The sequence below is a fragment of the Coloeus monedula genome (genome assembly GCF_965178545.1).
Source record: "Coloeus monedula genome assembly, chromosome: 9".
Classification (NCBI taxonomy): domain Eukaryota; kingdom Metazoa; phylum Chordata; class Aves; order Passeriformes; family Corvidae; genus Coloeus; species Coloeus monedula.
The window spans coordinates 17,991,939-18,013,714 of record NC_138789.1 but is presented as its reverse complement, the minus strand read 5'-3'; the positions used below and the strand labels follow the sequence as shown (position 1 = coordinate 18,013,714).

Here is a 21,776-nt window from a genome sequence, read left to right as displayed (position 1 = left end):
ACCCCAATGAATGAAAATACAAGCCACAGATCATATTCCACACTGAATTTTTCCACAACCCATTTCCTTAACATTCCTCTCTTTGCTGTTCAAGGTCCTCTAGAAGGAATGCATGCTCTGTGTGAGCCTCACTTCAAATACTCAAAGGATTAACTGAAGAACATGATGAAAGGGAGAGTGTGAGTAAAATAGCTCATTTATATTTGTATCCTCAAATGTCAGTTCTTTACCAAAGTTAGAAACCCGCTGATGCAGAAAACTCATTATGGCTTCTTTTAGAATGTTTATTTCTTTAGAGACAGAAAAGAATTTCCTTGCTCGGCTCACTTGTCCAACACAAATATGCCATGTTTTACAGTATGCTTTGGGATGGGAAGAGGGTTTTCTTTAGGGTACAGTACACTTAATACTCTATTTATCTTGTTTATCTGCATTTATTTAAATCCCAAAGCAGTGAGGACTGTTACTGTCCTCTGTTCCCAATGCTTCTGTCGATACTTGAGTGCCGTTGCTTGCAAAGCTCCTGCAAGCTTCGGTTATTTATCTGACAGCACATAAGTAAGACAAAATGAAGGGTTGGAGAAGTCGTGTCTACAGTCCTTTGCCCAAAAGTCCATTTTTCTGGTAATTTTGGTGCTTGTAACTGTGTCCAGTTAGCAGTTAGGTGACCTGGATCTCCGTGCAGCTGTGGTGCAGTAAGCTTTGTCTGGGAGTGAGACGGCTGCAAAGTGCCTGGGACAGCCCCATGTCCCCACCCTGGTGGCCAAGCAGGCTCTGTCTGTCTGTGCCAGCTGGGCACTTGTGTCCGAGCTCTGCTGTGGAAATCAGGATGGAGTCACCAGTAGGTTCTGTGTGAATCCCCAGGTAATTTGTAATGTCCCCCTAGCCTTGCAGCAAACAGCAGGAGTTTGAGTGGCTTGACTCAGAAGGAAATTTTTCAAGTAAAACATCCCACAAATTTGAAGTAACCCAGGCTGTTAAGGATAGTCAAAAGGTCACAGCATCTCAGTAGTGGTTGGGATGCCGCCCTGGTTGCAAAGCCTGTGTGTGGGGAAGGAAGGGTGTGTTGATATTCCTTGCTTGATTCCCCTCGCACTGACAGTGCATCCATGTAATGTTTCTATGCCATTAGAAATCAGGAATCAAGGAGATACTGAATAAATAAAAAAATAGTGTAAAAAGAAAAAAAATAAATGTTGCCAGAGAAACTTGAGAATTTCTGTATTAAACTCTGTGGGTGAGATGTTATTGCTAGTGGGACAGACAGTAATTTGTAAGCTCTTTGAGTTGAATCTTTCTGTACAGTAAATCCCGTGGGTATGGTCTCCTTCTGAAATAAAGTCTGGAGCTTAGACGAGTAAGATCTGTAAACTCAGTGCCTCCATCTCCTCTCTTTCCCCAGTGCCGGCGGTGGCACGGTCGGGGTGACTCGCTTTTGCTGTCTTTGGTCACTCCTCCTCCCCATCGCCCCGAGCCTGCAGTTGCACGAGTTCCACAGAAAGCCAAGTGTCTGCTACTCACATGTGTGTTGACGAACTCATTCTGCGAATGAATTTTTTTAACTTTATCAGTTTTCCGAGATCTGGCGACTCCTATTTCCTACCTTGTGTAAAATTTCTTCGGCTCGGTACTGCACCCTTCAACAACTAGCTGGGGATTTGTTTCCTTTCCGTTACCTCTTACACCCCGCTTGGTAGGAGGAGTAGAAATGTCCACAAGGAGGCCCCAGGAACCTCAAGCCATGAACCGAGCCCCGAGTGCTGCTCTCCGGCCGTGTGCCGCCGGCAGGTCCGCGCCCGCCCATACCGCCCCCCCGGCGCTGCCCGCGGCTCCCCCGCAGGTAAGCGCTGCCGCTGGGAAGCCGCTCGGCGGAGGCGTCGCTCCGTGCCCCGCCCCGCTGCCTCCCCGGGTGCCCTCCCGCGCCGGGCGGGGCCGGGGTGCGGCGCGGGGGTCCCGCGGCGCGGCGCCTTTAACGCGGCGGCCATGACGCGGGCGGTCCGTGTGTGGCGGGCGCGTCACGGGGCCGGGCGGGGCCGCTCCCGGTGTCACTCGGAGCCTCCGCGGAGCGCCCGCTGCCGCCGGGGGGCGGGGGCCGCGGGCTCCGCCGCTCCGCAGCAGCCGGTAGCCATGAGCTGGTTTAGTTGCTCGTAGGTAGGTTTTTCTGCCTTGCTTCCCCCGCCCCCAGTCAGAACTGACAATGTGGTGCAGCGCGAGCGGGCTCGGGGGTGCCCGTGAGATGCCGAGCGTGTGTCACAGCCCCGGCGCGGCCGCGGGAAGCGGAGCCCTGGGAGCCCCGCCGCCCGGGCCCGTGGGCTCCGCGGGACGTGCCCGCCCCGAGCCCGGGGGCTCCGGGCCGTGCGCGGTCGCGGCGCGGCGCGTTCCGCAGGTAGGCTGGTGCGGGTGTCGTCTGCAGTCACCTCAGGTGAACCGAGAAGTGATTTCAGGGAATGCGTAGAGTTGTTTGGTCAGCGGTGCAGGAAGAAGCATCTTTTCGATTAGTTCGTTACTGTTTTCTTGGTGCTTTACATGCTGCTACGTGTATAATAAAGGGTCTTCTTTTTTTTTTTTCCCCCACAGCAGTATTAATTACTGTTCTCTATTTTTGTAAAGTTTTAGCTGATGAGCATGATTTCCCTATTCTGTACTTCCCAGAGCTTTGAGACATTTCACTGGCATCCATTAATGCTACAGCAAGAATATCCTGAGTCCTTGGTCCGTTCTCTGGTGCTCTCTGAAATAGAAATGGCTTACTTGAGAACAGAAAGGAAAGCTTGGGTCATTTCTGCGTGTTCTGTGGAGTGATGGTAAAAGCTATGTGGTGAAAGTACTCCAGCGTGCCGCAAGGAAGGAAATAACTGGATTTTCTCCTGTGTCCTTCGTGTGCTCCTTTCCTTTTTGGAGTTCAGTGTAGCATACTTATAGAAGAAACTGCTCTAGTGCCGAAGAGAGGTCTTATGGATAACATACTGATTTAGGCCTCAGGAGTTTGGTGCTCCATTAGTAACTCTGCTTACTAGTTTTATGCATGCAATGGGCATAAGTGACATGCTCATCTGTATCCAAGTCCACATTCATAAAACAAGGCTATGGATTTCCAAACTTTTCTAAAGATCTTCCATCTGTTTGGATCATCTGTATCACAGGATGACTGAAGGCCTATTAAGCTCTCTTGATACACAGCTATATATTGCAGGTCAATCTCCAGCTGTATGAATACATACAGTTTGATCAAAATTTTAGCTCTTGTGAGAAAGATTAAATGTAATATTACCTTCCTTGATTTTCAAGCAAGAAATATTTCTTGTGTTTGAAGCACAGGTCAACTTTTTTTTTTCTAGTTCATTAGCTACTACCAGCTTTGCCAGGCTTCTGAGAAAATCAGTCTTTGACAGCACTATTGATCTCAAGTGGAAACATGCTTGTGTCTCTGTAGAATGCTTGTCTCTGTTACATTATCCTGCTCTTGTCATACTACCAGTAATTAAAAACAACTTTTTTTCCTCCCTATTGATCAGTTGCTGAAGTAAAACTTCTCCCCATGCTAACTGTTGACATGGAAAACAAGGAAAATGGCTCTCTGGATGTCAAGAAGTAAGTGTTCCTTTTACATGAACAGCACATGGATTTTGAATGTAGTTTCCTTTCAACTAATGTGGTTGGCAATAGTGACCATCTCCATCTTTGCTCATTTCAAACCCTCCCTGTTCTTAATTACTTTTATTGTATTTCAGCTTTGGAATAGAAGAGTCCAGGGCACTGAGTTGATTAAAAGTGATATGTGGTCAGACTGTATAGCAATGAAGAGATGTAGAAGCTAGTAACTTAAGTTAGGGGTACGTTTTCTTTTCCCCTCAGCCAGAGACTAAAGCAAGTGGTAGCACTGTAGCCAATACCCTGCCTCTGCTTACCTGTCTGTTAGTGGCTTTTGCAGAACCAGTGCCTAATGAGAGAAGTGTCCTGCGCGGAAGTTCTCTCTCTGTGCCCTTCTCTGCTGACAGCCCACGTGTCTAGGGCTGAGAAGTAGTAGCAGCGTATCACTTAGGTGTCAGTTCCCTTCTGAAACAGATACTTTAAGCTGTTTATTGAAGAAGCCTGAAGTTGCTGGGGTTTTATTTCCGATCTAGGGTGGGAATAAAGGGTGGTGTGTACTGCTCTACTGCTTTCTTTTGTGTTGTAGACCGCAGGCTAAACCGTAGGAACTTTTTTGTAGGCTTTTTTTACTTAAGGTCAGAAATTCTTTAATTAGGACTAGCAATTCTGAATGACGTTATGATCTGAGAAATGAACTTCTGTGTGGAAAAATCTGGCCTTGCTGCTTTAGGGTTACAGAAGCCACAGTGAGAGAGATATACACATATGTGTATATATTAAAGGAAAAAAAAGACCACAAGAAAAGGTACTAGAGTGAGCTCTTAGTCTGTTCTGTCAAACTGCAACACTTCTGTGCAGCTGCACGTCATTATTCTCCTTCATATCTCTTTTACATAAGCTGTCCAAAAAAACGTGACAACGTGTAGGCTACCAGGCACTAGAGTAATGTAAATAATAATGGTCACTTCAGGCTACTGATAAAACACCTGATTATGACATAGCATCAAAGATCCGATGGCAGCCATTAAAATCAGCATCCTCCCCCTTCACTTGAGACGCTGGCAACACCACACCAACATAAAGAGCATTTTCCTATTCAGTGCCTATGAATAAATATCGTGTGTGTCCCTCCGAAACCACCTTCCTTTTGACAGTCTGGTTTCTACAATGAGCACTCTGAGGTGGGAAGGGAAAGGAGGCAGTCAAAGCAGGGACAGTTTACGTTTAATCATTTTCCCCAAGGCTTGGGGTGATAAAGACTCAACTACTGATCGCTAAGGTGGCTTTTTAGAGTGGATGGAAATTGTAATTAAACTGTGGGGCTGTGGTTTCTAGATGAATGTATATAGTATGTATGTGGGCATATCTACAAAGGAAGTATTCGACACTTTCTTGAAGTGCTTATAAATAGCTTGGATAAAATCTGTTTGTTGTCAGCTGTATCCTTTCAGACCTTTCTGCTTCTGCCACATGATGGCAATAAAGGCACAGGGACAGTGATGAAAAACAGACAAGCCTAATTTTTATTCATTGTCAGTGCATCTAGTATTTTGTTTCAAAGCCTAAAATGCCAGTCCTCTTTAAATTTTAAAGCATCCAGGATGTCTGGCATAAGCCAGTGCATGGCTAAGCCATGGATGTTCTATATTCCCTTTACTTGAGTAAAGAATAGAGCCATGTCAACAGCAGGGTGAGAAGGAAAGTAATGAAGTCTGTGTGGGTAGATGGGTTAAAAATCCAGCCAGCCTCCAGCAGTCTGCCACATGCCTTCCAGTCTTTTGCAGCTGTAGCTGTGCAGATTGGCTCCACTTGAGGTCCAGCCTGATGCTATTCCTTGAGGCAGGAACTTGCAATTATTTCCTATGATTAATTAATAATTGAGGTAGAGCCCCTGAAGTCATTACAGTTGAGCCCTGGATGGGGTGGACCAAGCTGTAGTTCCCTAGTGAGAAAAGAAGAGCTACAAGAAAAACCAAAGCACCTGGGCTGAAATACAAAATTGTGGAAAAGAGGGTTTGGGGCCATATTTAAATTGAAATTAAAGTGTTTGGAGAAGTAAGCAAATTACAGTTAGGTGGTATTTTTACAGACTGAACCTTTTATTTCCTGTTTAGGAAGGATCAAATTCAGTATCTTTTTTTTTAACTGAGTTGTTTGCATTTTGCTTATTTTTAAGTAGAAAATGAATAATTGAAAGTGACAGTCTATGTCTTAGGGAAAATGCAAAGATTTAAATATAATTCCTCTAATGCTGCTTTAGTAAATATGTGCGGATTTTGTGTGGCAGTTTTCACATTTTACTTCTTAAGCCTCAGAATGTGCACAATGCCAAAAAATCTTAGTCAAAAGGCATTCTTTGATTTAAAAAAAAAATAAAAAGGAAAAAATTGCAGCTCTAATAAGGCCAGATAGTCTCATTTTCAATTTTGCTGAGTGTTGCTTTCTGTGTAATCACAATCAGTGAAGCAATTCATGAAGTAAGTCATTATGTGATGAGCAAGAGTAAGAAACTCCGTTTCTCATGGCTCGGAGATCTGTGATGAACGAAAAAACCTGCTTTAGAAGGCCCAGTGTAACACAGGTTGTGGATGATCCCTGTGGCCAGATTTTGTTGCCATATCGACAGGCACATTTCAAGACTTTGGGGAGATGCAAAAAAATCATTGTTTCCACAAGTCCTCCTTCCCAGCCAGGACTTTGTTTCAAAGCCTAAAATGCCAGTCCTCTTAAGATTTTAAAGCATCTTATTCTTGTAGACATTTTTATTTCTTGTAGAAATAAGAATGTTGTAGAAACAGTGATTGGAGGCACTCTATGTATAGATTCCCTCTGACTGCTTTAAAAAATGATTGGCCCTTGATTCGCCCAGTTATTTTGCTGAAAGACATACAAGTCCAGGCAAGGCAGAGAGGGTGACAGTTGGAAAAGAAAAAATTGAAGGACAGAACAAAAATTATACTCAGGAGAGTATAATCTGTTTATTTTCTAGCTGGTGCTGTTGAAATCAAAGTCCTGACTCTAAGCTTCAGACCAGAAAATGGACAGGATTCTGACACCTGCCCTGATCTGTACATTTTCAATATTGCTTCATTAGCATTATGGTTAAGCATGCATAACAATGGAAAATATTTGTCATGAACTTCAGGACTTCTGGTTGGAGAAACACGTTAAAGAAGCTCTTTGATGTCTTGCTCTTCATCCTCATAAATTGCGGTAGAAAAGGCAGTCCAAGCTCGCTGGGTCTATTTTTACCAAAATTTTTCAGATACACAAAGGTTATCTTTGTGATAGGGTGATTACAGTTTGAGGAAAACAAATGCAGGATAAGGATAGTAATATGAATGTTTCGTTGTTTTTGCTACTGTGGAAAGCAATTGCCTGAGGTTAATCACAGAAGGAATTAATTCTGATTGTGTTTAACAGATGTTTTCTCAGATGCACAGCTATTTTAAAAGTCCATGGATTTGTCCAAAGATGAGTCCAACAACAGTTTTGGGAAATTTTCTATATTGAGAATTAGTGCAATCATTTGGTGCCTCTTTGTTTTGTTTTGGCTGGGGAGTTTTGTTTGTTTGTAATTTATTTGTTGTTGTTCTGCAAGGTAAAGATGTCTACCAGTAATTTCTATGCATGTTACAAGAACAGTCTCATCTGTGTAAAGAATAATCCACATACAATTCTTTAAGTACTTGGTAGCTGAAAGCAAGCTGCAGGCATGAAAGGCAGGAATTTGGTACTCCAGCTATGGCAGTTTTCGTTCTCCAACAGCAAACACAGCACACTTGTAGGAAGATCCTAACTGATTACCTTTGGCTGATGTGACAATTCATGTACTTCCTTCTTTTCTGAAAGGATAGGTATCTCAGTTTTCCCCAGCATCATGTCTTTGGAATGTAGAAAGACAGGAGTGACTGTTCTGTATTGGGGTGGGGGGGAGATGTATCAAAGAACACTTTTCCTGGAGAAACAAGGAAGGAGGGGATGTACATGAGGCGTGCACAAAGAAGCAGCAGATGTTCTGCACACCTTTAGTGATTACTTGTCTGGATTTGCACTTTGCAGTTCAGTAGAGAATGGGAGACCTCTGGATCCTGCTGACTGGGCTGTCACCGATGTTGTGAATTATTTCAGAACAGCTGGATTTGAAGAACAAGCCAATGCTTTTCAGGAACAGGTAAATCTGCTAGCAAACACCTTTTGACTGCCGCCAGTTTCTCACATTACACATTTTTGCCATAGGCCTGGTTATATACTGTAAAATGGGAGAGAAAATCCCACAATAATGGGGGGATTTGAGTCTGTTATTGGGTGACAGTGCATGGGACTGTAATCTCTGAGTAATAATATTGTTAAACAAGCTGTGGATAATAAGTTGGAGTTTGTTTAAAATAGGATTCAGAAAGGTGAAAAATCTAAACAAATTTTCTGGCTTGAACTGAGTCTCCCTATACAACCCACTCAGTTTCACTGTCTTGTTATTTAAAATGTGAATGGTATTTAAAATGTGAATTCCCTTCTTTCTTAGTGTATTGTGCAGATACACTCATGAGTATTTATAAAACCTAGGACTTCTAAGCAACAATTTGAGTTTGAAGGCATGGGGTAAAAAAGGGGCTGCTGTGTTGCATTGAACTTGGTAGTACAAGTGAATATGGAAAGGACAAGTTGGCAGTAAGTTGGCAGAGGGGCAGCATATTTGTAGGACTCAGTCTGAGAAAGAGGTTGGGTCTTTGTTTCTGGGCCTTGTAACTGCTGATACTAATGGAAGGCTTCTTTTGGTGGATTAGATCAGCAAAGAGATGAACAGTCAGATGGCCCATTGTAACTCCCTTGCCAGCAGCTGGTAAAGGTGTGTTAGTGGGGCAGAATAGGGAAGTGAGCTTACTTGGCCTACACCAAGTTCCATAGAGAAGTAACTTACATCAGGTTGGCAGTTCACCACCTCCCCAGATAATTCTGTAGCTTTGTGTGCGGCTACCAGGAAATTAGTCACCCACACTTGTAATTAGTTATCAAAACAGATGGCTTGACCTTCCAAGGTGCTGAGCTGGTGCAAGTTATTGGCAGCTTTGCAGGGACATTGTACATTGCATATGAAATAACATCATGGTTGATCAGGTTAATGTTGCTGACCTTCAACACCATGTCTGTGAAATCCCATCTGATTGTAACTGATGCATATAACAAAGTATTTAAATGTAGCTCTTTGTTCTTCAGGGTGAAAAGCCTGGTGTTGGGTGGTTCTCTGGCAGGTTGCAGAGAGAGGTTCTTTCTGCAGCTGCTACTCATTGTTCAGAATCTGAAGACGGGTGAATGTGCCAAAAAAGAAAACGTTTAAGTGTGTCCATTCATTAATACCAGCATCCATGTCTCCTCAACAGCCCTGGAAATGTGGCTTAAAAAAAGCACATGGGCAAAGTAATTGTGGCCTCTGGGAGTCTTTTCCTTATACTGACAGATACCTCTGACTTCCGTCAAATATCTTAACCTCTCTGCCTCACAGCTGGCTTGTCAATAATACTGCAGTAATTACTACTGATTTTGCAGCAGGAAGGTGAGGCTAACTTACAAGTTTCGGCAAATCAGTTTGCAACAGCCTTATGGAAAACAGCGTAGAAGTAGAGTGTAAAGGCTTTATTAGTGTTCTGCAGCGAGGGCAAGTAGTTTCAGTAGGGTAACTGAGGACTCTGCTAGGATATCTATGTGCAGATATGTGACTGTGATTCCGCTGCCAACTTCACCTTATGCTAAAGCCTTGGAGAGAGAGGCTGACAGCTGCCACCAGGATGTGGCCAGGAGCTGAAGGATGGACAATCACAGCAGAAGTCATTGCCACTTCCTTCCCCCTCCTTTCCATTAGCAGCATGAAGAGCAGCAAGTGCCTGGCTCTACATGCCAGGTTTGCTGGTCTATTCCCTGTCTGCACCAGGAACTGCCCCATAAACAACCCTGTCCCTAACTTCTTCTCAGTGGTGCTGTTCAGTTTCTTCTGTCCTATTTTCTACCGCTAACTTTAACTGTGTTCTTACAGTATTTTTTATCAGGATCTTCTAGGTATGGCAGTGCAGACAGGTTCATTTTGAACTCTTAGCCATCCTTTGTCTATAGAGCACCAGGCATGCAGCTGCAATTCTGGCCATCTCTATTGTCCTCTGTTGTTTGCAGTTGCCTGGGCCCCAGAAACCTAGTTTCATTTGATCTACTGCCCTGAATATGTACTGGAAGAGGAATGAGTTTGTAAGTGGTAAAGAAAAGTATTCAGTTTCACCTACAACACTGGGAAATTGTTTTCCACTGAACTGCTTCTGTAGGGGTAGCACAATGGTTTCCTTACAAAATATCCTTAGCCCAGAATGTAATCATGACATCTGTTATTACACTGAGCTTTTACTCAACAGTAATTGAGTCCACACTTTCTTTTGATGAATCTGAATACCTCTGGACTCACCTAAAACACGTGATTTTTTCTTACAATATTTTAAGGAAAATTAGAAGACATTTTAAGGGCTGCAGAATGTTTTATTAAAACTGTATTGTAAGTGCTGGTAAGAAGTGATGCTTATATGATGATTATCTATTATTCCTTCTTGGAGTTCCACTGATGTCAGCAAATCAAAAGAGCTCACTGATGAAAACAGATTCAACTGAAGGATGTTTCCCAATAACAAAAAACCATAACATCAGCAAGCAAATCAGACAACCCAAGAAGCTGGGGACACAGGATACCTAAAGAGGGAGGAATACCAGTTGCAGGATGAGGGTGTAAACACCTTCAGAGAAATATAGCCTGCTAGTATGTGGCTGAGTTTTCTCTAGGAGCCCTGAAAGCACGGGGGACTGTGGCCCACTCCAAGACTGAAGCCGTTTGCAAGGTCTCAAGATGTGCTTGTATTCTGACCTTTGTTATTTCCCATGTGGCTTCTTAACCATTAGTGTTGTGATAGCCAGATATGCCCAAGTAACCCAATACTGGTTTGCTGGCCTCACTGCAATGTTTTACCGGAAGGGAAACTGGGATTTGACTTCAGCTGGTGTCCACTGCTGCTTTCTGGCAGAGCCATCACATGGAGGAGCACGTGAGCCTGCTGGCTGCCATGCTCTCATGTTGGCTTGCTGTACAACTTTGCAATTCTCAGTCACTTAGAGCAGAAACAGTGGTGGGAGGACTTGAAACTTAAGCAGTCTCCTGGTTATTTGCTGAAGACAACGTGATACTGCTGTTGAGGTCATCCTGATAAAGTGGGGAGTTACTGTTAGTTTGAGTTGTGCAGAGAAGTCTCTCTGCAGTTAACATTAAAAAGGCATACTGAGAGCTGGCATTGAAATTGCATCTGAAAAAAAATCCAGAAAATAGAGAAATAGCAGAGAAGAAATCAGAGAAGTCACCAGAGCATAGAAAATCTTACCTGGTGCCAAAAAAGAGTTAACTGTGACAATTCTGCAGAAGCAGGTTAATGTGGAAAACATAAAGGAAGTGAAAGAGGTAAAACTTACAATTCACACAAAGACATAAAATTCTTGAACTCCGAATATGTAATCACTCATTCCTACACAGATGTGTTTAAAGAATCAGTTTGCTATTCAGTGAAAGTCTTAGGAGTTACCAGCATTTTTAGAAACCACAGGGAACCCTGTGGAAGAAGAAGGGAAAGGAATAGACGCTTTTTTCCTATTCTTGGAGTTTCTCCTATTCCAGGTACTGGCTTTACTCCATTTGGATCCTACCAAGCTGGAGGCTGTTCTTCCTCCATAGCATCGTTGAACAGCAGCAGAAAAGGCAACTTCAGATCGGTCATAGCAATGAGCAAAATACTCACTGGTGTCAAAATTCCCACAGAAAAGAATTGTGACGAATGGAAAAGAGAGGATAGAAACTGGTTTTAACCATTAACATTCTCAACAGTAATTGGAAAGAGGCACCTGCTATAATTGGGTAAAAAGTTATTGGAAACTTTTTTTTCTTTTAGAAATACTGTTACTTTGTGCTCCCCTGAGGGATTAGTAGTCGTATACATCTTGGGGATATTTTAAAGAAATGCCACTTTCAGCTGATCTTTGACTATGTTGTGGTTTGTCCATGTATTTTGTATTTATAAACTTTATCAAATTGTAAGAGAGATCAGTCTGGACACATTCCTGCTGAACTCTAATAGAAATTTTCTTTTCATGTTGAGTTGTAATAAAGGATGGGATCTCTGATATTTCCAAGATAATATTTAATATTCCGAAGGAACATGCTGCAGTGGGATAAGTTGATGCGTAATGTTTATAATACTTATAAAAATACTACATTTTGGGACAACAATAAATGCCAGCATTTGAATTAGTTGTTGGCTATTGATAACAAATTCAACAGTTAATACTAAGAGGTTGTAATTAAAAGTATGAAAAAGAATGAAACAGCAGAGTAGAGTCCAGTGCAGGAGAATGTCAGATAAGGCTATATACATGTTTGGGCTATGATGCCCTTTGGCAATCTGGCTGTGTTGTGAGACACCAATCAATGCATTGCTGTGTAGCTGCAGCTCATGTTTCTGGAGTAGTTCAGTGTGACTGAACTGTAAGAATGTGTAATGAAAAAGATGGTCCCATGTCTGCAAGGGAGAAGAGAGTTGAGAGATGTGGATTCTTTCTCTTCCATTTTGACAAGGTTTTGAGATGGAAAAAAACACAAAGCCTACAGGATTTCTAACCTAAACAGATCAGAAAGTCAAGGTCTGAGAGGAAATAAAATCCCATCATATCTGTGATTTACAAAATGTATTTTAAGCAGGAGAGTGTAGGGTTTTTTGAGACCTAACCTGGCAAGCTGCTGCTTTTCCCCTCTTCCCTTGTAAGTAGAGGAAGAGAAGTTCCCTCAGAGTGTCAAGCTCCAGTTAGGCCCTTCTAAAATTTCCAATTGCAAGAGCCTTTTCCTTTTTTTCCCCCCACAGGATGCATCTGAAAGAAGGCATCTGAAGTTATTAGCAGATACTCACTAGTCTAAACTTGCATATTGCTGTCAATAGTAATTCTTCTGAAATGCACTTCATAAGCTCCCTTCTTAGGAGTATCCTTCCCTTAATGGCTTATAATTAGGCATTCTTCACTTGTACCTATTAATTTGAAAGACGTTTACAAGGAGAGAATTTTGAAATTAGGCTCATTTGGATTTTGTGCTTGACTAAATATTATTTATGCCTTAGTCAGCACAGGTGAGCACTTGAAAAGTAAACAGCAGAGTTTAGCAGCTGTGAACATGGTTTCAGGAAAATCAAGGCTACTGTTTCTTTTCTCACTGATCCACCATAGTAGTCTTCCATTTGTTGCATGACTGTTCTCATCTGTTAGATTTGTATATTTGTCTTTATCAACTCTTTAATTCTTCTTATAGGAAATTGATGGGAAATCATTACTGTTGATGACAAGAAATGATGTACTGACTGGACTTTCATTAAAACTGGGGCCTGCGCTGAAAATCTATGAATATCACGTAAAACCTCTACAGACACAACATCTAAAGAACAACTCTTTATAGCTAATTGTCTCATTGGGGTCATGCTGTGCCTCAAAGGAAAAATAAGCAATTTGGTTTCATGTGATGGAACTTTGTAAAGAGAGAATATATCTATTAAGAGTTTAAACCAAATTACAATATATATCCTATTGGATAGAGTTGGCAATATACTATATACTGAGTCTGAACTGAGAGAGGTGGTGTGTATTTTTTACATAGTACATAATGATTTTCTCTTTTAGGAAGTGTCAATGAGCATGTTGAGATCACTGTATCCAAGAACAAAAGGGAGGTATGTCATTCTCATTTTTGAGCCAGACATGTTCTTGATTTTGTTAATTAAAATACCAAAAAAATAAAGAAAACCAACCCCAAAGTTTACATGCATCTTTAGAGAGAGAGGAACCAATTAAAGTAGGTTTTGATTTACACTAAAGACCTACTAAAATTATTGCTACTTATAATTTCAGGATGGGCCTGACACTTGCCAAGTCACCCTTTTTTGTAGAGGGTCCTATTTTGACCTTATTAAGGTTTACTCGTGGTATGCTGCAATGTTTAAAGCTGTACATAGAACTAACAAAACTCCTTCAGTATCAGAAGGTGTTGCTGACAGGTGAAACTGGGTTGTATATTTTTTGCTGTGCTTTAAATTTTCAGCTTTTCACCTGTTTTTAATAGTAGTCCTATGTAAAATATAATTGGTTTTTAAAGGTTTGTGTTGCTTTGCAAACAAAAAAAAAGCTTCATTTTATTCCTTTTTTAATTTATGATTGTTTTCTAACATTATGCAGAAATTTGTAAAAAGTAAAATTCTGCACATTTTTAATATTGTCTGTCTTTGGTGTTGTAATGATTGATTTTTTTTTTTTTTAAATGCTTTACTTAACACTTTGAATACTTGTTTTAAGAACTGAAAGAAGCTGTCTTGTCACCATACATCTCTGTTAAAAGAGAGTCATGTTCAATCTGTTTGTACTGGTTCCCTATTTGATAGGTTGCTTGCTATATCCCAATAAAACATTGCTTATGTTTGGATTCAGTTTACAGATCTTTTACTTTCTCTGTTGTGGTATACTGGAGCTCCTTTTCTCCATTTTCCTATTAAAAAGGTACCAAAACCTACTTAATATTCTATGTTCTTGTGGTTAATTTTAACATCAGCTACCATAATATTTAAATATTTAGTTATTTTTGCTCTTTCTTCTCTGGTGTTACTGCTGAAAGAGAAGCCAGTTCCTGGCTGGTCACAGTTCACCAGTAACATCTGTGTTTCCCTTGCCCCTGTCTGGGGCTGTCAGTGGTGCAGAGACACTGTGCTGGTCCTGGTACACAGGGTGGTTTGATTTACCCCAGAATGTCTGGGAGACAGCCCATGGATGGTGCTAAGCCCTGTCTGGGCTCACCATCGTCTCTGGCCCAGAGAGCTGTGTCATGACCCCTGAAATGGGGATGTGGAGTTACATCAGTGATGCTGAGCAAAGGAACCAAGAAGCAGGAAATAAGCACGGGAGTGTGGTGAAAGTGGAAACAGTGTGGGAGGAAATGGTGAGGGGGTGCAGTTGAGAAGGGAGAAGGGTGCTGCTTTCTGCTAGGTGGGGACAAGATTCAGGGAGAGGAAGGAGAAACTCCTGCAATCTCCTGCCTAGGCAGTGGCCCTGTCTTCACTTTGATTTGACCAAGTGTGAGGTGGCTGTTCATGCTACAGTGCTCAGAGAGTTGCTTGTAGTTACTGGTGTTAAAGGGAGAAAGGGGAGAGAAGGGACAAAGCCATGGTAATAGCTATGCCAGAGGTAAAGCTCATGGTATATGCTATATTACATAAATATATACAGCAGCATGCTTTCTTGGATTCTTAACTTTTACGTGGTACAATGTATTTATTTGGAATTTGAGACAACAGGACAGAGATGTATTTATTCATCATTTTTGTCTGTCCCTTGTATTATGCTTACTTCAGGTATTGGTCTATGAGCAGCAGGTTTGCAAGCCGTGGTCTGAATTCCGCTTAGGATTTTATTTATAGTTTGGTCATGTCCAGAGATACCCACTGGGAGTAGGGATCTTCTGCTAGATTAGATTCAAATAGAGATCATCAACCCTGCCTTAGGGAATTTTGAGCTGTAGTCTGTATCTGGCTAATTTTGGGCTGCAATTTAAAAATTATACATGAAACTCCTAAGTATTTTAATACAGAATTAGGTATATTTATGAAAAGGATCGTGAAAACAGTCTGAACATGCTAACCAGCACTGTATTTGTAGAATTATTTTGGTTGAGAATACATAGTGCTATGTTACTGAAGGATTAATTGAATATTCTTTTTTTCTCCATTTGCATGTTGCATAAATGTGGGATTTACATTTTATGGTCCTATGGAAGTCAGAATTAGAAGTAAAACATACTTATTCCAAGAGGGAGTAAAAATCTCCACTGTGCAGACATGAGAGTACATTTGATGACTCCTGAACACAGTTCTTTCTTTTAATATGTTTAATGAGCAAATGAATTACATTCAGAAACATCCAGATTGTATTTCCCTTTTGCTCAGCACCACTGAGTCATACAAATAAAGGCCTTACAGAAGTCTTGTTGCAAGTGCAAAAGGGAATTTGGAAAATATTGGTTGAAACTGTGGCAATTTTTTTACTGTCTCTGATTTTTATTGTAGTTTCCTACTGTTCTCTGAGCTTTCTAATGCTGCTGTTCTCTTTGTGCAGTTGACCGTTCTGGTTTTGTTTCATACATTCTCCTTGCTGTTTCTGGGAGAACAAAAAAATCTTTCTAAGAGACTGGAGGGTTTAAAAGAGGAAGTCAAAGCCAGATTATTTTTAGCTACCATTCCTCTTGCAGAAAACACAGCTGCTGTTGAGATGAGGAAGCAACTGATAGGCATTACTGGATCCAGTGTCAGTACCGCAGCTCTGAATCGCAGAGCTGTGCAGGAATCCAATTTAAATCATGCCCTTATATGTGCCTGCAGCTGGGAGAGTCCCTCTTCCTTAAAAGCCCTGCCTGTGCTCTGGTTAAGCTGCCAGCATCTGACTGCTCAGCTGATACGGGGGGTGAGCGTGATGTCTTGGCTTTCACACCAAACCACAATTTAGAGAGTGCTCTTCTTCTCCTCGAGGCAGCTTTAAGGAGTAAAGGAGCACTGAGCTGCCCTGCCCTGCTGTTGGTCAGCACAAAAACAATCATGCTACAGCCAAAGTCTTCCTCTTCCCTGTCCTTCCTCTCTGCTAATATGCACTACTGATATCTATTAGAATCTTTCATACACTTTTAAAATTATTTGAAAGTATCACAGTATGTCTATTCTGGTATGATGAGTGTGAAATATATATTGGAATTGTTCATCAGCTGGTCACTCTCCTCTCAAGCTGTTGATGCACAACATGGCATGTCCTCTTTGCATCCAAACAGAGCCAAGTACCACACTTAAAGCACATGTAAGGCAACTGTCAGCAAAGTATGGGATCTCTGGCTGTACCTGTCCACCAAGATCACTTTCTCAGCCCAGAAAAAACTGTTCTGACTACTTGCTGCCATCTGCCATCCCTGCATGTTATTGTTCCCAGTTTGTTCTAATGTGCTGCACTTGATCAGTTTGTAGAAGATTCTTTGCCCATATAATTATAAGACAAGATTCGTCAGCTGTAATAAAGGGAGTAACCCCCATGCATCACTCCTGGTTAGAAATGGCCCTGGGAAAATGTCTCATTAGGCTGTCACTGTCAGGGTTTAATTGCCAAATTAACTCTTCCTCTTTTCCCTGCTTTTTCCAACATGTTCAAATTCTACCAAATCCTTTCACTCTTTCTCTTTTTAAAAATTCAGCATTGAATTGATCTTCTGTCTTCAGCACTCCTCTTTCTACTGCCGCACTTAAGTAACAGTGACAGTTATTTTAAAATCAGAGGGTCTTATTTTCTGTGAGTCTAGGAGAAGCTGCAAATTTATTTCTCTTTTTTTAATGGCTATATTGTATACAAGTTGAAGACTGAGTCTGAGTAGGACCAAAAAAATGCTACCTTACTTTGTCTTCATTCTGGTTCTTTACTTCCAAGTCAGAACAGCATTTCATTCTCTTCTAGGAATGGCTTTTGGCCCAAAAGTCATGTGGGAAATGAAATGATTACAGGTGGATGGTGTAACAATCACTGGCTCATAAGGAGCAGAGTGAGTGGAGCACTGCAGAGGAGGGTCTGCTCTACTCTATCCTTCACCACAGGCAATGGATTGGCTTCTTCATCATCTAATGAGAGGACTTGGTGTTTGGAGATGTCATTCAAGAGATCTCATCCATGTCCCATTCCATCACATGAAAGGTCTCTGTGCACCTTCACCTCTGTGTTGCTCAGTTTGGACAGCAGTTTCCCCAGGGGGAGCACTGAGGACAGTGGCTGTCATTAGCACACTGGCAGGGGCAGTCTTCACTGGAAGAAGGGGCAGACATTTAATAAGTAGCTTTCATTCCTGTTGGGAAACTCTGTCTTCTTTTTAATTTGATAATGCAACAAGGTCATTAAATTATTTTTTGTTTAGCCCCTATAATTAGGGAATTGCTTTAGTGATGTTCATTTGGATCTTCAATGTGCATTCCGTTCCCAGAATAACATTGGTTGGTAGCTGCCATAAATTTGGGGAATTCAGCTATAACCTCAGGCACATGAAGAGCCCAAGGGGATCACCTTGAAAACTGTAAGTGGTTCTTGGTCTCCATGTGAGAGTTTCATTGCTGCTGAAGGCTGCTGGTGAGTACTGGAGACCACTGTTGTATTTATATGCTACACTCATGAGCATCCTTGCTAAAGGAGCAGTCAGCAGTTACAACTGCTGTATCATCAGCTGATCTGCTGATAAGGCAGCAGCAAATGTCTTGGCATTGGCAGACTTGCATTCATCTCAGGATGTTCTCTTCCCTTTTTTGGATGATTGCTATAATCCAGCTGCCCCTCTATAAACACTCTTTGGTACTTACTATATTGAGGATGCCTCTGATTTTGGCAGATGCCTCTGAATTGTATCAGAAAAGGGAGGGAAGGCTCATCATTTGCACTGATCTCTTGGATTCAAGAGTAACATTGCTTTGTCTTGTCTGAGTGGAAGGAGGAAGGAAGTAAAAAGTAAGGAACTGGTGGCTGAGTTTGTTCACAAGCTGGTGGCCAAACTGTGGGGAGAGAAGCATTGAAATGGGCGTGTGCCTGGGTGTAGCAACCCTGTTTCACAAGGTCACTCTTCAAATTCCCTTCTCCCTTCTGCATAAATAATATACGCCAGTTTGCCTGAGCTTTCCTACCTGGAAATATGTATGTCTAGAGCATTTGAAAATGTTGCAGGAGTATGAGGCCATTAAAACTCGAACTCTTGTCTTTTTCAGTCAGATGTAATGTAGGAATTCATTCCTAATGCCACACTTGAGAAGTGGCAGAAGAGCTCCACTGTACTCAGGCACTCTGGCTGCTGTTGTATTTCCTTCTGTATCAAAGGTATCTCTACCCCCTTAGTTATCTAATTTTGAGTCCCTTCAGTATTGTTTGGGTTGGATTTTGTTTTAGCAAACAACTAACCCCAGATGTTTTTTCTGATTTGATTGCCATAGATTAGTCATACATCAGCTGATCTAATAAGTGTCATTTATACACATATGTGCATGCCTGCACTCAGGTACATGTGTGTATCTTTCTCAGTCTGCTATGAATGGTGAGGCTCTCAGAAAACAATTTATATTATAACTGTGTTGTGAGTTGACATTTTTGATCCAGTAACTGGAAACATTTAATACGTTTCCATTCTAGATATATCTGTGCACTTTCTAGGAGGAATATGGTTGGCTGTTGTGTGTATAAAAATAGTGGAATTCTAAATTCAGAAGTATTTATTTTGAGGTTTTTAGTCAGAAACAGTTTTTTGGTCACTTTAAGTAGCTCAGTTCAACTTAGAGTCAGGATTATGTACTCTTGATAAAAGCAAGGTTAAATTAAAAAAGAAAAAAGACAACTTTAAGGAAGAAAAGAAAAAGTAGCTGTAATAGTTAATAAAAATGGGCAGGTTTAAATGTGTATTGGAAAGCAGGTAGCAATATTTATAGAATAATACAGTCAGGGAAGACAGATCCCTTGTGCTGACCCTGACAGTGACATTTGCTCTCTGTTTTAGGTACTGGCTCATGAGTTTAGCTGGTGCATTTTATCTGTGTGACATTGGTTGTGTGTGGAGCATGATGAGCAGCTGAGGAGGGCTGTGTTGGACTGTCCTGGGCAGTTATCAGAATTGAACAGAAACAGGATGAGAAAGAATCAAAGACTAAAAAGCTAATATGTTTGTGCACTTGAAATAACCTGTTTTTTGGTAGGAGGCTTCAGCCCCTATGAACTCCTGGGATGTAGCCCAGGAACAGCAAGGTTCATGTTATCAGCAAGAAGTTGTATTTTAAACAGCAATTTTACAATCTGCTAGCTGCTGCTCATTTTCATCAAGTGTGATTTTGTCAGCAAAGCATCGCAGCTGCTTCTGAGTAAGACAAAGTAAGCAACTTGAATAGCTCCTTAGGACAGGAGCTGAAAAAAACATCTGTCTCAATGAAATTAATGCAATTCCATTGTGGAGACTGAATTTAATGAAGCCAATGGGAATTTGGTCAGATTTCAGGCCCAAGTGAGTCTGGCTAACTCACATTTTCAAGAATGATTTATGCCACTCTTGTCTTAATCTAGTTGCCATATGGGAAATTTGGGCTGCTTCCGATTGCCTAAGTGCTTTCTTTAGAAGCAATCTGCCCACGTAAGTGACTCAGGTTTGCAGTGCTGGATGGAGCTGCACTGAGATGCTCTAAAGACTTAGCGAATGTCTGCATGTCTCTGGAGGTTTATACAAACCACACTGTTCGAGTGTACGTGTGTGCTTGTTGCCACAGGAAAGGCTCAGTAAACAACTGCTTGCTGCTTTGTGTCCTCATTCTGCCATGGAGGTTACTCCAGCACTACCTTGCAGGGCCACCAATGAAGCACAAAGAGTAATGAAAGAAACCTTGTGCCTAATGCAATAAATTTCTTATAAAGTAGAAAGGAAGCTGGTTGCGCAGATCTGCCTTGTTTCGAAAAGAGGTAAATGCTGTCATGTTCAGTAAGATTCTTTTTCCTCTATTGTTAGTGAACTGTCATTTAGAAGAAGATTGGTCACTTTTTAGGTGAAATTGGATGAATTAAAATGGTTCTTTTACTTACAATGTTCACATTTATATACAAGTAGTAAATAGTCAAAAACTAGTTCATTTTTTGATGTTGCTCTTTATTTGCCTTTAAAAGATACATTAATAAATTAAAAGCACCTGGAAGTGACAGAAGTAGCAAGACATAAGCCTGCAAGTACAATACAACACCATCTAAGAAGGTAAGCGAGAAGGTCCCCAGGAAAAGCTAGAAGTGTTGTAAATAAACCTTTCAGAATTGGCTGGTGACCAGAGAACATCACATCTGGGACAGCTTCACTCTGTGGTGTCATTTTTCCTGTTGTTCAGGAGATAGCTCAGGCTGGTGGACAGTTCTTCCTTCCCTTGTATCTATTATGCCCTGCTCATCAAGGCAAGTTTCTATCCTGCAAAGCACCTCAAAATGTCACACAGAGCAGGACATCTCCCCCATTTTTGGTGCCTGTGAATTTAATGATTGTACCCAGAGTAATGCTGCATGTCTGCCAACTCAGGAGGCACAAAGGCAACTAAATTGTAGTTTTTAGGAGTTACGTTGGGCACTTCCCTTTGGATCTGTACTCTGTCACATGGAGTCTGTGAAAATGACACTCAGAGAAAATGAGAGCAAGGGTTAGAATCTGTTGGAAGCTGAGCAGAATTCCTGTTGCAAATCTGGTAGCCACAGTTTGTGAGATGAGAATTGTTGACTGTATTGTTTTATCTCTGTGTTCAAAGCTATCACCTGGGGTAACTAAAGTAAAATATGCATTATCTGTCTGTCTAGTTTTGTCCCTACCCCTCCCAAATGTAATAGGGCCACGTAGGTTGACTCCTGCCTGCTCAGAAGTCATGATAAGATTATTACACTAAAGAAAACTATTTAATTAAACCTACAGAGATAGCCCAAACCCTCAAATCACCTCAGTGATTAATATAAAAGTACTATAGTAACTACAGTCTGATGAGTAGCAGCAGCAGTCATGCAGTCAGAATACATGCAGAGAAAGTAGTCAACAGCTGTAACTATTCACACCACAAAGGAGATATGAGAGATGCTTTTTTTTTTCTTTCTGTTTCTCATTTCCTGTGCAAAAAAATCTTGATTCTGACTGATTCCCTGTTCAGTCTCTGGGTCAGAACCTCAGCTCTAGATCAGTGTGGCATCAAGGGGTCATAACAGGTTATGTCAATGTAACAGCAGCTCTCATGCCTGTATATTCATTTTACTGAAGAAATATTAATAAAGAGAATATTCCTGATTTTACATGTCAAAAACATGTTACAGACATCAAATGAATTGTTTCATTAAAAGGTCTGGGAATAGCTAGTTTAAAAATGAATTTACTATAATATTTCCAGCTGGGATTTTCCAAACAGCTTAGGGCATTTCAGTCTGCAAATCACACTGGAATTCAGGGACAGACTTTGATTTCTGAATTCCTGAGGGTCCTTCATAAATCCCATGTTTAGGAGTTCATAGAGGGAAAAGTAGTCAGC

The 21,776-nt window shown here is 41.4% G+C and overlaps 1 protein-coding gene across 2 annotated transcripts; it reads left to right on the top strand.

Annotated features, from left to right (window-relative positions):
* Positions 1-2,048: 2,048 nt before the first annotated feature.
* On the top strand, positions 2,049-13,116 carry SAMD13 (sterile alpha motif domain containing 13). Of its 2 annotated transcripts, none has more exons than XM_082286949.1 (4): positions 2,049-2,151; positions 3,516-3,591; positions 7,654-7,765; positions 12,965-13,116. In XM_082286949.1, exons 2-4 carry the CDS (start codon positions 3,539-3,541, stop codon positions 13,106-13,108), a joined length of 309 nt encoding a protein of 102 aa, XP_082143075.1. In that variant the 5' UTR covers positions 2,049-2,151; positions 3,516-3,538; the 3' UTR covers positions 13,109-13,116. The 2 variants fall into 2 exon arrangements, with proteins under 2 accessions (XP_082143075.1, XP_082143076.1); XM_082286950.1 differs by lacking the exon at positions 2,049-2,151 and adding an exon at positions 2,299-2,386.
* The last annotated feature ends 8,660 nt before the right edge of the window (positions 13,117-21,776 follow it).

Bases quoted from the DNA above. Each gene is read 5' to 3' on its own strand.
- SAMD13 (XM_082286949.1), top strand. From the start codon at position 3,539: ATGCTAACTGTTGACATGGAAAACAAGGAAAATGGCTCTCTGGATGTC. The intron at 3,592-7,653 runs GTAAGTGTTCCT...TGCACTTTGCAG, and splicing joins GGCTCTCTGGATGTCAAGAA to TTCAGTAGAGAATGGGAGAC. The intron at 7,766-12,964 runs GTAAATCTGCTA...TTCTTCTTATAG, and splicing joins CCAATGCTTTTCAGGAACAG to GAAATTGATGGGAAATCATT.